Here is a 13,664-nt window from a genome sequence, read left to right on the forward strand (position 1 = left end):
TTCATATATATATATATATATATATACTAATTCTTCATAAATTTTAAAAAACAAAAATAATTTTTTAATTTAAAATTTGATTGGTTTTTAAGTGGAAAACGTATTTATAGACTTAAATTTAAAAACAAAAAATAAAAAGAAGGGCCGATTTCACGGGCAGCCCAAATTTACGAAGGCCACAATCAAAGGGCCCATTTAAGTTTTGGGCCGGAAGGTACTAATCTGGGCTATTAAAAATGTTCGGAAGAGAGAAAAAAAATTGGGGCATTCCGAGAATTGAACTCGGGACCTCTCGCACCCTAAGCGAGAATCATACCACTAGACCAAATGCCCATTTGTTGACACGATGTCGTTTGAATATTTATTATCTAAAAACTTTAGAAAAATTGTATCCATTTAAGCGTTCTAGATGCACCAATGAACATCCATGATCTTCAAATGTAGACTAAAAAAGTCAATGCATTTCTCGATGAGAGTTTTGAAAAAGAAAAAGTATATCCGTTGACAGGAGATATTTAAGTTGCACATGGAACTAGTATTTATCTTCCGATCGGAGACAATGCATGAACGTCGCTCGACTAGGTCAACCCTACCATTTACTTCATCATCCCTATAACAATCGCTGCTACAAGACTGAACAATGAAGTTAGGTAGTAGCTAAAAATATAAAAATAATTTAATAGTATCAACATTAATATTAAAATATTTTACCTAAAATAATTAATTAATTTGAATGACATCATATCTGTTAAAAGATTCCTAAATTTTAAATATCAGATGCAATAATACAATTATCCAAATTGCCATTTTTTTAATAAAGTAAATATATAATTTTAATTATTATCCTAAGGAGAAGCGTTGAATATTTTTCAATAATAATTATAATTAAAGAAGAAAAAAAAAACCCAAAATTGACCAATTTAGGTAGCTTCCAACTGATACTGTCCACCATCCTATCATTAATTTCAATTATTGATACTATAAAAATTGGAAAAATATAAATAATAAACCATTCTCAATTTTAATTATTTCATACCTATTTAAAATAATAATGCTCCCCACGCACAAATAATTCGTTAAATTAATATTACGCATTAAATTTATTTTTTTAATAAAACAAACTAAAATTCATATTTTTAGTTCAATAATAATAATAATAGATATTTTGCTACAATAGAAACAAATTTAAAAGATTCCAATCAATTCTATTATTCTAAGCAATATATATATATATATATAAAAGATAAAAATCAATTAAATTAAATTAAAATACAATTATGTTGAGGACAAAAATGTCAAAATTTGTGAAGTTTGTTTTGAGAGTTGGGCATAATAAATGTTGTCTGATAACTATCTCCCAACCACATAATGATTTAAGCTCATAATTTTTATATAATTTTGTAAATCTTTAATTATACCATTTATTTATTAAAAAATTTATATTAACCTCGTAACTCTCAAATTTACAATTTTTTTTTTCTTTTGTCGTCCTCGTCTGATCTTTTAATTCTTTAAAAAAATTTAATATATAAATATTCGGTCTATTTTAATTTTTAAATTTCTATATAAATAATATTAGTCTGTCCAATATTTGTCATAATCAACTTTTGTGGCTTCATTACATAAGTCAACATTAGCATATTAATATATACACTCAAAGCCACCACGTATTATTTATTTGTCAAAATCGAATTGAAAGTAAAGACGGGTATTGATGCATGATTCCACTGTAGCTAAATTCACATGATATGAATTAAGATAGAGATGATAATAGCTACAAAATTGAGAGACGAGCGATCGTACAACACCTTCCTATATATGTTCGCCAGGTGCGTAAACAAATTTAAGTCTATAAGTTAAGACCAATTTGGTCGGTTTAGTTCGAGCTGACTAAAGGATGCTAGGTTTAGCCTTTTGGGTAGGATGACTTTGGTCGAGTGAGCTTTGGTTGGCGTCGACCCAGTGCATGTTCTTTTTCATAGGCTCGTCTTAAAATAAATATTTAAAAAAAATTAAAGAATCAAAACTAAAATTTATAATATATTTTAAATGATTTTTTAAATATTTGTAATGGATAATGTGGGCCCACCCTTGGTGCTCGCGTGAGGACAAAGGTGGCGTAAGGTCAAACAAGGTGGCGTGTAAGGGGAAAATAAGTTTTCTTTTCTTTTTCTTTTTTTTAAATATATTTAGAGTTTGGTTTTCTATTTTTTGGAAAAAAATAAATTAATATTTAAAAATTATACAGCCTTTCCCTTCATTTCTTTATAATTATTTTCACATTTTCAAATTTATTAATAAAAAAGTTAATTATTTATTTCAGAAAATAATATTAACGTTTAAAAGATTAAACAAAATAAGAAACATTACGTAATATAATAATGTTATAAATATTTATTTAATATCTAAATCATGGTAACTTAAAAAAAATAATGATTCAACTACTTATTCGATTATTTTAAAATTATAGTTAATAATTAATTACATGAAACCCCTAAAATAATAAAAAGATTTCAAATAAAAAATTCATTTTTTTTTATAAATTTAATATTAAAATTTTCATTTTATTAAATTTAAGTTTAAATTTTAAAAATTTCTCTAAATAAAATTATGCAAAAGGGCTAATAAGGGTGAAAACTCTAAACTCATCAATAAAATATTTTAACTAAGTTAAATATTTTTATTACTGAGGTAAAACTCCACACTTCCATATCAATTTGGTCTTTGCTTCTTTTTTTAATATTTTAAAATTTGTATGATAAATTTTATTTACTAAAAAAAATATAATTATCATATTAATGTCACATCAATCTTCCAATAATGATATTAACAAATTCCATTAAAATTAGTTCCATAAATATCTAATAATAATAATAATGAAATAGAGGTATAGGCAGAGACGAATAGAATTATCGTGTACCTACCTGTTCCACTCCATAAACATCTTATAATTATACTGTCGTTTCAGCAACGTGAAAGAATATTAATGAAATCGACACCAAACAGAGTTAAAAAAAATAGCAAATCAAAATCGAATCAAATTAAATTCTCCATTAATGAAAGTTAAAGAAATATTTTTAAAAAAATTAATCAATCAGATAATTACAAAATAAAATTTCTCATCCCTCCAATAATTGTCGATTTGCGTCGGTCGTGACCCAATAGAAATCCATTCAAATTAACACAAAAATAATAATAATAATTAAAATTAAAAATAAAAATTAATTAATTAATTAATTAAAACTATTCTTCTTCTTCTTCCACTATAAAAAGGCCCATAAAACGAAGGCCTAACTCACTCAAAACCAGAAAGCTTCAAGAGCTCAACAATGGCGGCCAAGAACAATTTCAGCCTTCTTATTCTCCTCCTCCTTGTGCAGCTGTTTTATTCAGGTCCGATATTCTTTTTTCTTTTTTTATTATTATGGAAAATAATAATGTTATTTAATTTTAATAGGGCCAATTTTGAAAAATTGAAAAACAGGAAGGGCCGAACTGCAAATGAATTATTATGCAAAAAGTTGCCCAAAAGCTGAAGAAATTATAAAACAGCAAGTTACTGAGCTCTACTATGAACATGGAAACACTGCCGTTTCGTGGCTTAGAAACCTCTTCCATGATTGCGTTGTTCAGGTAATTAATTAATTAATTAATTAATTCACTAATTTATTTTTGCCCTTTTAATTATTTCTTGAGTTTTCTTTTTTAATATAAATAATTTTAAAATTTATTTAATGAAATTTTAAATTTATATCTTAATAAATATTTAAGTTACGAGAAGGATCAGCTGTTTCTGTAATTTGTATGTTTTATTTTACAGTCTTGTGATGCGTCTCTACTGTTGGAGACGACTGTGGGTGTGGAATCAGAGAAAGATTCAGACAGAAGTTTTGGGATGAGAAACTTCAAATACGTAAATAAAATCAAAGTTGCCGTTGAAAATGCATGCCCTCAGACTGTTTCTTGTGCTGATATTGTTGCACTATCGGCTAGAGATGGCATCGTTATGGTACTTAAATTAATTTACACATAATCGATGATGTTAAATGAGTTGTGGATGGTTTTGATGAGTGAATGTGATATGCAGTTGAAAGGACCGCATATCGACTTGAAAACAGGAAGAAGAGATAGCAAAATGAGCTATTCGAATCTTGTTGAAGAGCTGGTCCCAAAGCACAATGAATCTCTTGTGAATGTTCTCTCGAGGTTTAAGTCTATTGGCATTGACACGGAGGCAACGGTTGCCCTTTTAGGTCTGCATCTGCCCAACTCTACCAGCGTTTTTTTTTCTTCTTTTAATTAATAATAAAAAATATTTTTGAAAAAATAGTATAATTTTTTTTTTCGGTAACTTAATTATAAGAACTCAAAAGTTAGCTATAAAATTCTAGACATGGACGGTTCAATAGATAGCTAAAGTAAACATTAATTGAAGAATTTATTGTACTGATCATTGTTTAATTCGTTCAGGAGCTCATTCAGTGGGTCGAGTTCACTGTGTGAACTTAGTGGAGAGGCTGTACCCAACCGTTGACCGAACCATCGATCCTAATTACGCACAATACCTAAAAGTTCGATGCCCGACGCCGAATCCTGACCCAGAAGCAGTATTGTATTCGAGAAACGACCGTGAAACTCCAATGATTCTAGACAATATGTACTACAAAAATGTTCTTGAACACAAGGGGTTGTTGATCGTGGACCAAGAATTGGTTTCCAACCCTCTTACTCTTCCCTATGTCAAGAAATTTGCAGCCGACAATAAATATTTTCACGACCAATTTGCTAGGGGAATTCGTTTGTTGTCGGAGAATAATCCGCTCACTGCCGATCAAGGTGAGATTAGAAAAGATTGTCGCTATGTTAATTAAAGCTACGAAACTCAATTAACGTAATTGAGTTTGTAAGCAAGAATTATGGGTTAAAATCCCATGTTGTGTGTCGTGGTCATTCTAAAATATGAATGATTACGACTGTTATGTGTATCGTTCATCATTTGACGTTCCAAAAAAGGGAATTGTGTAACCCATGTGAATATATGTGACAAACTATATTATCGTTTAAGTTTCGTCCAATAACGATTTTATTTTCATACGTACATACATGTCTTCTCATGGCTTTGCTTTGGGCTTTCCCAACCGGCCTCATACTAATGGAGATATTATTCCTCACTTATAAACCCATGATCATTCCTTCAATTAGCCGATGTGGGACTTTTATCATCCAACGTATGTATGCATATTTTGTTCGATGACTATTTAATATTTAGTATTTGAAAATTAAGCACACGTACATACACATATACATACGTACAAACATGTTTTTTTTTTTTTTGAAATAATAAGATGATAAAACCAAATAAATAGTTTTCAAATTAAATGTTACAATTTTTAAAAAATTATTTGTTATTTTTATATATTTTTAGAAATAATTATGATGGTTGGGCCATCTTTCAATTTGAAGGAATAAAGAATTTCCTTTGATTCGAGTCAGCCCAATTATCAAAATGAGATGGTTAGCTCATTCTAGGCCTCTACAAAAATAAATATTCTAGTTTTTTATATTTAAAAAAAAAATATATATATATATATATATAATAAAATTGTTTTTTTAATTCACAACTAGATAAAATATTAAAAAAATAATCCATTTATTAAACTTATAATTTTATTAAAAAAAAATAAAAAAAAATCATAATTAATGATTTATTATTAAGTGGTGGATGAGTAGGTGTAAGTTCAAAAGTTTGTAGCTTTTATTTTTTTATTTTTTTAATGTTACATGTCTCATTCAATCTTGTAGCTGAAATAAGTGACATTGTTTGTCTGTTTAAGGTATAATATTTGACTGACATATCTAAATTTCAAATATTTATCTTTTGCTCATCTTTAACATATGACATCCGAGTAAATGAGGAGTATATAAATAAACCAATAATCAGGGTGTGAAAATTTCTCCCTAGCAATCGCATTTTAAAGTCATGAGGCTGATGACGATATGTAACAAGCCAAAGTCATATATTTCATTTTTCGGTAGCTCAGTCATAGAAACTTCATAGTTAAACATGTTTTATGTGATGTATGTTGGGTGACCTCCTAAAATTTTTTCCACAACATAGGTAAGTAAGGACAAAACATGCTAAAAAAAAACTTGTGTTAATCAATGAGGATAGTTATAGTGGTCATGTCCCCGTCGTTAAGATGAACCTAAAAATAAATAATGCACGACAATAAAACAAATTAAATTATAATATAGTACAATAATACGTGGAAAATATTTAATAATTTCTATTAGTTTTATTTATTTATTTATTATTATTGGGAAGAAATAATATCGATTCCTTATAAGTTATTACTACAATAGTGAAGTAAAATTAAAATAAAAGGAAAATAAATGAAATGTAGCTTTGAAAAACAAAAACATCGAATATAATTCCAATTTCTTAATGCTTAAAATGTAAAACTGTGATTCTTACGTTAAAAATAATTGGCCTTCAAAAGCACTCCACAATAAAAGAAAAAAATCAACCAACGTGAGCCGTCCGATCAAAATCTAGTCAAGATTCAATAATTATACCCGAGATCCTGTGCGTTTTTAACCAACCGTGGGGCCCGCACCAAATTTTAAAATCAAAATCAGCCACCATTTTTCTCGAGATCTCCTCCCGATTTTCTACGGTTGTGATGCGCTGTAGCCCTTAATCAAACAAATCGCGACCCTACAATGAAAGTAACGTAAATCAGACGGTGGTACGTGCTTATGAGCCTGATAAGTCCGAAATGTGACGTGGCGTTAAAACGACGCCGCTTTTATGGACCTATTACTAGGAGAAGCCACACTCTATAGGCATTTCTGTTGACTTTTTTTTTTTTCTTTTGTTAATTTCATTTGTTTAATTAAGAAAAGAAAAATGCAATAATTTAAAATTTATTAAGATTTAAAGTTTTGTAAAATTAAAGAGAAAAAAATGACGTGGAAAACCTAATCCCACGCTTGGTTTTTGGCAGATCAGCTGACATGGATAGCGCGTTGAACCCACCGCCTAAAAGACTGACACGTGGGTCGGAAGGAAAACCGTGGAATACACGCGCAATGGTAAGGCACGTGAGACAAAAAACGTCCACCCTGTAAAAGAGATGTGAAACGGAGAAAAAAAGAAGAAAGTTTGCTTTATCATCGAAAAATTACCGTTGTGAATGTACACGTGTCAGAACGACAGTCCACTTGTCCCATTCACTAAGTATTCCTTGTTTGTATGCTGAGGTTTTGTCTATTTTTAAGGCAAAGAAAATACCATTCTTCCCTCTCTCTCTCTAAGCCCGTGAATTTTTCATCATCTTCTTCGTCGGAAACAGAGATGGATTTGAAGAACAGAACTTAATCTCAATAATGGTTAATTTCTCTCAATTTTCCACGTCATTTACCTTCATGTTACTTCTATTTTCCTTTTCCAGTGCTGGCATTTTCAATTCCGCCGCCGTAATCGCTGTAACCGCCGCCGCCACAGAGTTCGACTTCGGCACCGTCGCCCTCAGTAGCTTGAAGCTCCTTGGCGATGCTCACTTAAATAACGGGAGCGTGATGCTTACGCGCGACCTTGCCGTCCCCAACTCCGGCGCCGGCAGAGTCCTCTACGCCCAACCTATCAGATTCCGGCAGCCAGGGATTGACTACCTCGCCAGTTTCTCCACATTTTTCTCCTTCTCCATTACGAATCTCAACCCTTCGTCGATCGGCGGCGGGCTGGCGTTTGTAATCTCGCCGAACGCCGACACTGTCGGCGGCGCTGGAGGGTTCTTGGGCCTGGCCGACGACAGGGGATTGGGATTCGTGGCGGTGGAATTTGACACGTTGATGGATGTCGAATTTAAGGATATTAATGGGAATCATGTCGGGTTGGATCTAAACGACATGGTTTCGTTGCAGGTTAAAGATCTGGATGGAATTGGAATCGATCTCAAAAGCGGCGATACGGTGAATTCTTGGATCGAATACGATGGGTCGTCTCGGATCTTTGAAATTTTCGTTTCTTATTCGAATTTGAAACCGACAGAACCTTTATTGTCGTTCAATCTCGATCTCGACCCGTATTTGAACGATTTCATGTATGTCGGATTTTCCGGTTCGACTCAGGGGAGTACGGAAGTTCACAGTGTGGACTGGTGGAGTTTTACGTCGTCGTTTGACTCAAATTACCCACCGGGGGCGGTTCCGCCGCCACCGACGACGACGCTGATGAACCCAGCAGCCAATATCGCTCAGTCACCGCCGCCGACGCAGCCACCGTCAGGGTCAAATTCTGTCACGCAGAAGGACACCAAGTCGCCGTCCTGCCACAACGGACTCTGTAAGCAAAACGCCGGCGCAGTTGTCGGAGTAGTGACGGCGGGGGCGTTTGTTTTAGCATTATTTGCTGGTGGGTTAATCTGGGTATATTCCAAAAAGATCAAACGGGTGAAGAAATCAGACTCCCTCGCTTCAGAAATCATCAAAACGCCGAAGGAATTCACTTACAAAGAGCTCAAAATCGCCACTAAATGCTTCAATTCGAATAGAATCATTGGCCATGGCGCTTTTGGGACTGTTTATAAAGGGATTATGCCGGAGACCGGCGACATTGTGGCGGTGAAACGGTGCAGCCATAGTACACAAGGGAAGACCGAATTTCTCTCTGAACTTTCGATCATCGGAACTCTCCGCCACCGGAATTTGGTCCGTCTTCAAGGATGGTGTCACGAAAAGGGCGAAATTCTACTAGTTTACGATTTAATGCCAAATGGGAGTTTGGATAAAGCTCTATTCGAGGCCAGAACGCCGCTGCCGTGGCCTCACCGGAGAAAAATCCTTCTCGGCGTCGCCTCCGCGTTGGCGTATTTGCATCAAGAATGTGAAAATCAGGTCATTCACAGAGACATTAAAACCAGTAACATAATGTTGGATGAAGGATTCAATGCCCGATTAGGCGATTTCGGGTTGGCCCGACAAGTGGAGCACGATAAATCACCGGACGCCACCGTCGCCGCCGGTACAATGGGGTATTTAGCCCCGGAATATCTCCTCACCGGGCGTGCAACGGAAAAAACCGACGTATTCAGCTTCGGCGCCGTAGTACTCGAAGTAGCCAGCGGTAGACGGCCAATCGAGAAGGAGACGGTTTCCGCCGCCCGCGGCGGAAGATTTGGCGTCAATAGTAATTTGGTCGACTGGGTTTGGAATTTACACCGAGATGGACGGTTATTGACGGCTGCCGACGGGAGACTCAGCGGCGAGTTCGACGAATCGGAGATGAGGAAAGTTTTGTTAGTCGGGTTGGCTTGTTCGCACCCGGATCCAATGACCCGACCCACAATGAGAAGCGTAGTGCAAATGTTAATCGGCGATTCAGAGATTCCGATCGTCCCTCGGGCCAAACCGTCGACTAGTTTCAGCACCGCCCATTTGCTTCTCACTTTACAAGACAGCGTGTCCGATCTCAACGGCATGATCGCCATTTCTGCTTCCTCGTCCGAGGTGAGTTTCAAGGGCATGGATCTGATCTCGCTGGATGATCGGACGGTGGAAATCCATCAAACGTCAGAATAATTATCCACTCATACGGTACATATATTTCACAGAATTAAATTATTGTATTTTTCAATCTTATCCAATATTTTATTCTAATTTAATGTATGACAAAATAACCAGGCATCAGCACTCCAACTGAGATTGTGGGGCCCACAGTTTATTTATTAATTATTATTATATCTTACCCTTTTTGGGATTCTGGGTGGATGGTTGCTTTCAAAAAATTAACCTCCTTTTTAAAAAAAATAAAACACCAATTAATTATCATTAGTGATTAATTATGTAACTTTATAAAAAAAAAGTATTGATTAATTAACTAAGTTTAAAATTTTCATAATTATTAAAATATATGTATTTTTTTAGTTTCGAGTTTAAATAATCTTAATAATTGGCGGGACCGATTCTTTTTTAGATTTGAGAATCTTCACAGATTCCTCGATAAATTAACCATTTAATATTATATCAAAATTCATAAATTTTTAATTATATCAAAATTCATAAATTTTTAATTAGTGAGACATGGATGTTTCCCACTGGCGGGAGTGGTGCTATGATCAACACCTTTAAATGGTTAAGTCATTGTTTATACCATGTCCAATTGAGGTAGGGTAACTCTTGTGTACCTTGGAGGCTAGATGGTCCCAATATTACAACATTCCCCACTATCACATGGTTGTTTCGTACTTGAGACACTGCAATGGAGATTCCGAGATTCGATAATGCCGCCTTGAATAAGATCTAATCGAGCTCAACAAGTTTTTCCTACGTACCCTCAAATCTTGTCTCTTTAGCTCGATGAGGCTGAAAACCCTCACCTAGGAACAAATCGATGTAGGACTATATGGTTGTTCGTACATATGAGCCTACGTGGACTTCACCTCTAGCATATTCAATCAAACAATTGACAAAAAAAATAATACAGACAAATGATAACTTCTTATATTTGTGTCGGTCTATTATTATTATTATAATTGTGTTAAATTATTATCCAAGTTACTTATAAAGTTTGGTAAATGGGTCTTTCTTGAAAAATTTATTAGCTTATAGTGACACGTGGAATATTTAATTGTGATTGTCACATTGATTAACATTTTCAAACCATATTATATACAATTAATTAATTGATTATTGCATGCAATAATATAGGAAGTAGTTTATTAGCCTATTGGTAGAGGCTGCTAGGATATATATATACCACGTGGCATTATGTGATTGGATTATGCAACAACTTACTTGCTGAAGTGGGAACTTGTCTCCATTAAAGGGGATTTGAAATTATTCATCATCAACTATATAATAAAATAAAATAAAAAATTTTAGTTGTTGGAGGACTTTGGATTTATATAAGAATTTATTTAAATCAAGAAAAAATAAAATTATTTATTTTATTTTATTATATAGCTATTTGGGTTTGAACGGATTCCAAACGTTGGGCCTTAAATGTTATTGGGCTTGTTATAAGGCCCAAAGGGTAGGGGAATTGGGCCTTGGGGAAATTATTGGTGCAAGCCCACGTGGTCGGTAGCAAATTTTATAACCTGAATATTTTAAATTTTAAAAAAAATATATTTATTTAATAATAATAATAATATACGACGAGCGTACATGAGCCCATTACGATGAAAAGAGCGGCCCATAGAAAGCGCGGGACTGAGATGGACCAAATCGCCGATTTATATGAAATCTTACCCTTTTTTTTGCTGACATTTCTCCGTCAACGCTGCACCGCCAATTCGATCCAATTTCGTATATTCGGGATCTTCTTGCTGGCCGATCTAGCCAGCTCTGAGTCGTAGTCATGGCGTCAGCCAATGGTAAGGTACGATTGTCGAAGGAATCCCGCTTAGTTTCTTGCTTTTTGCGTTCAATTTCACGATTTGTCCGTTTTGGATTCCTTTTTTTTTTTTTTTTTTTTTTATTCGAATGCCTTTTTCCTTCAATTTTATTGTCTGGATCTATCTGTGTGTGTTTAGAATCGTCTTTTCTTCTTTTCTGAAAGCTTGATTTCATCTGGTTGGGCGGTGATTTGATTAGCGAGTGCTGGTTTGGATCGGAATTTTGTTTTGGTTTTCTTTTTGGCTGGAATTCTATGGGAGGAAAATTGAGCTTCTGATTGTTTGGCACACGCATTGTAGGACCTGTAAATCTTGGTTTTTGGTGTGGAATTTGTCTTTTGGGGGAAATTTTAGGGAAAGATGAATCGTGCGGACAAATTGTCGTTTCAAATTGGGGAATTTCGAGCCGGTAGGTTGTGAATGTGTAATCAGACTGTTCTGTTATATATGCGTTCATCATTAAAGCTTGTTTAGCATTTGAATCTACTATTTGTTTTATGGAGAAATAGTTTAAGATCGAACAGGGCCAGGTTTAAGAAATCTGATGAAGAGAAGCCAATTTGGTGTATGCCCTAGTTTTGAATTAAGATAAATTTGAACAGAATTGCCTGTTATTAGTTCTCGAATGGTAATTTCTCATTAATAAAAGTGGATCTCCATTTCTGAAAGCGTCTAATTAGTAATGCCTTCATGAAATCTATGCATAATTAGATCATCCATTACTCAAGGAAAATATGAAATGGTGGGTTTTGTTCATTGAAGAATCAACTTCAATTTTGTGGCTCATTGTGATGGTGTATTAACTGTTGTTCTGTAAGTAAACAGGGAAATGTGATGAACGATGTTGCAGCAAAAGGATTCAATCCAGGGCTAATGGTACTTCTTCTTGTTGGTGGGTTGCTGCTGATTTTCCTCATAGGGAACTATGCACTTTACTTGTATGCACAGAAGAATCTCCCTCCCAAGAAGAAGAAGCCAGTTTCTAAAAAGAAAATGAAGAGGGAAAGACTGAAGCAAGGAGTGTCTGCACCTGGAGAGTAAAAGAAAAAAATGACCAAGTGTTTAACTTCCCGAGGTTTCCTTCTTAGAACGGTTTGATTTTCCCCACAATTTTCATACATAGACTGCCTAGAAAGTTCTTACAGTTGTTTATTTCTTTTATTTGCTGTCTCTTAACTCTTCAGGAATTGATCTTGATTGTGAGTTTCTAACTCATATTACATTACATGGGCTCTTTTCTCAAGGTTCCATTGGTTCTTTTCTGCTTATTCTCCTTTTTTTGGTACGCACCAGAAAGATTTCTGTTTCTCCATCTTTAAACAGCCTTAACTCAGTCCTTTTTACTGTTAGAATCTTTTCTTTTTCTGCCTTTGAATCTTGCAATAAATGGTGGGGTTAGATTGTAGAGTCTCTATAGGGTTGAGTGATGGATTTGTGTAACTCTCTGTTTAGAAGATTAGAACACACTCTTTTGAACAGGAAGACACTCATAAATTTGTCACAAGGAACATGTAGTCAACTAAGGAAGAGACATGTTCCTCAAGGGGCCATTACTACCACTTATTTGAATCACGTGGAACACTAGAGACCATTGAAGCACAGAAAAGCTTACCTTTTACTGAAGCAAGTCATGTTGCCCCCCCTTGTGTGTTTTTTGTGGGATTCATTGTTTTCAAGTCTCCATCAACATAATTTCGAATGCTCTGCTGATATAAAAACACACTGCTTTTAGACTTTTACTGTTTTGTCATGTTGGCTGCTAGCTCAGTTGCTTGCTTTACTATACTCCCGCAGGCAAGTAAGTCAGTGGCTTTTGATATTGGGCAATAAAGCACCCCATTTTTTGCTTTAACATTGCTTGTGGTAAAGGCACAGTACCTGACTCGACTCTTTTGAAATTAGGTTATGCGCATTTGTTTTTGCTCCTATGGTAGATGGGGGACAAGTATTTGTTTTATGCATATGTTGTCATTGTCGTTTACACCCTATCAATTCAATATGAGCACGTTCAAATAGTTAAAAGGCCTATTATTGAATAGGATATATTTGGTTTTTTTTTTTTTTTTTTTTTTTTTTTTTTTTTTTNTCTTAACGTGGGTTCTGTTTTTAAGTTTCATCACTAATTGCAAGACCCCCATCAACCGAAGAGGGGAATGAAAGGAAATATTTCTGTGTGGAAACCTACTAGCAGACGCATTTTAAAACCGTGAACCTGATGATACGTAACAGGCCAAAGTAAAGTAGACAATATCTTTTAGTAATGAA

General features: G+C 34.3%; 3 protein-coding genes and 1 non-coding gene across 5 annotated transcripts; 3 read left to right on the forward strand and 1 right to left on the reverse strand.

Moving 5' to 3' along the window:
- Positions 1 to 261: 261 nt before the first annotated feature.
- TRNAP-AGG lies at positions 262 to 333 on the reverse strand. Its single transcript has one exon. It is a non-coding gene; the product is annotated as a tRNA-Pro (tRNA).
- A 2,952-nt stretch (positions 334 to 3,285) lies between these two features.
- LOC111799694 (peroxidase 21-like) lies at positions 3,286 to 5,098 on the forward strand. Its single transcript, XM_023683138.1, has 5 exons — positions 3,286 to 3,393; positions 3,485 to 3,633; positions 3,821 to 4,009; positions 4,088 to 4,253; positions 4,471 to 5,098. Exons 1-5 carry the CDS (start codon positions 3,330 to 3,332, stop codon positions 4,869 to 4,871), a joined length of 969 nt encoding a protein of 322 aa, XP_023538906.1. The 5' UTR covers positions 3,286 to 3,329; the 3' UTR covers positions 4,872 to 5,098.
- A 2,053-nt stretch (positions 5,099 to 7,151) lies between these two features.
- LOC111800252 (L-type lectin-domain containing receptor kinase VIII.1) lies at positions 7,152 to 9,746 on the forward strand. The gene has a single exon (XM_023683856.1). The coding sequence runs from the start codon at positions 7,390 to 7,392 to the stop codon at positions 9,580 to 9,582; it is 2,193 nt and encodes a 730-aa protein (XP_023539624.1). The 5' UTR covers positions 7,152 to 7,389; the 3' UTR covers positions 9,583 to 9,746.
- A 1,466-nt stretch (positions 9,747 to 11,212) lies between these two features.
- On the forward strand, positions 11,213 to 12,667 carry LOC111800253 (DNA-binding protein S1FA-like). 2 transcript variants are annotated; one of them, XM_023683857.1, is made up of 2 exons: positions 11,213 to 11,383; positions 12,225 to 12,667. In XM_023683857.1, the coding sequence occupies exons 1-2, from the start codon at positions 11,363 to 11,365 to the stop codon at positions 12,438 to 12,440; spliced, it is 237 nt and encodes a 78-aa protein (XP_023539625.1). In that variant the 5' UTR covers positions 11,213 to 11,362; the 3' UTR covers positions 12,441 to 12,667. The 2 variants fall into 2 exon arrangements, with proteins under 2 accessions (XP_023539625.1, XP_023539626.1); XM_023683858.1 differs by lacking the exon at positions 11,213 to 11,383 and adding an exon at positions 11,456 to 11,808.
- The last annotated feature ends 997 nt before the right edge of the window (positions 12,668 to 13,664 follow it).

This window comes from Cucurbita pepo, chromosome LG08, assembly GCF_002806865.2.
Source record: "Cucurbita pepo subsp. pepo cultivar mu-cu-16 chromosome LG08, ASM280686v2, whole genome shotgun sequence".
Classification (NCBI taxonomy): Eukaryota; Viridiplantae; Streptophyta; class Magnoliopsida; order Cucurbitales; family Cucurbitaceae; genus Cucurbita; species Cucurbita pepo.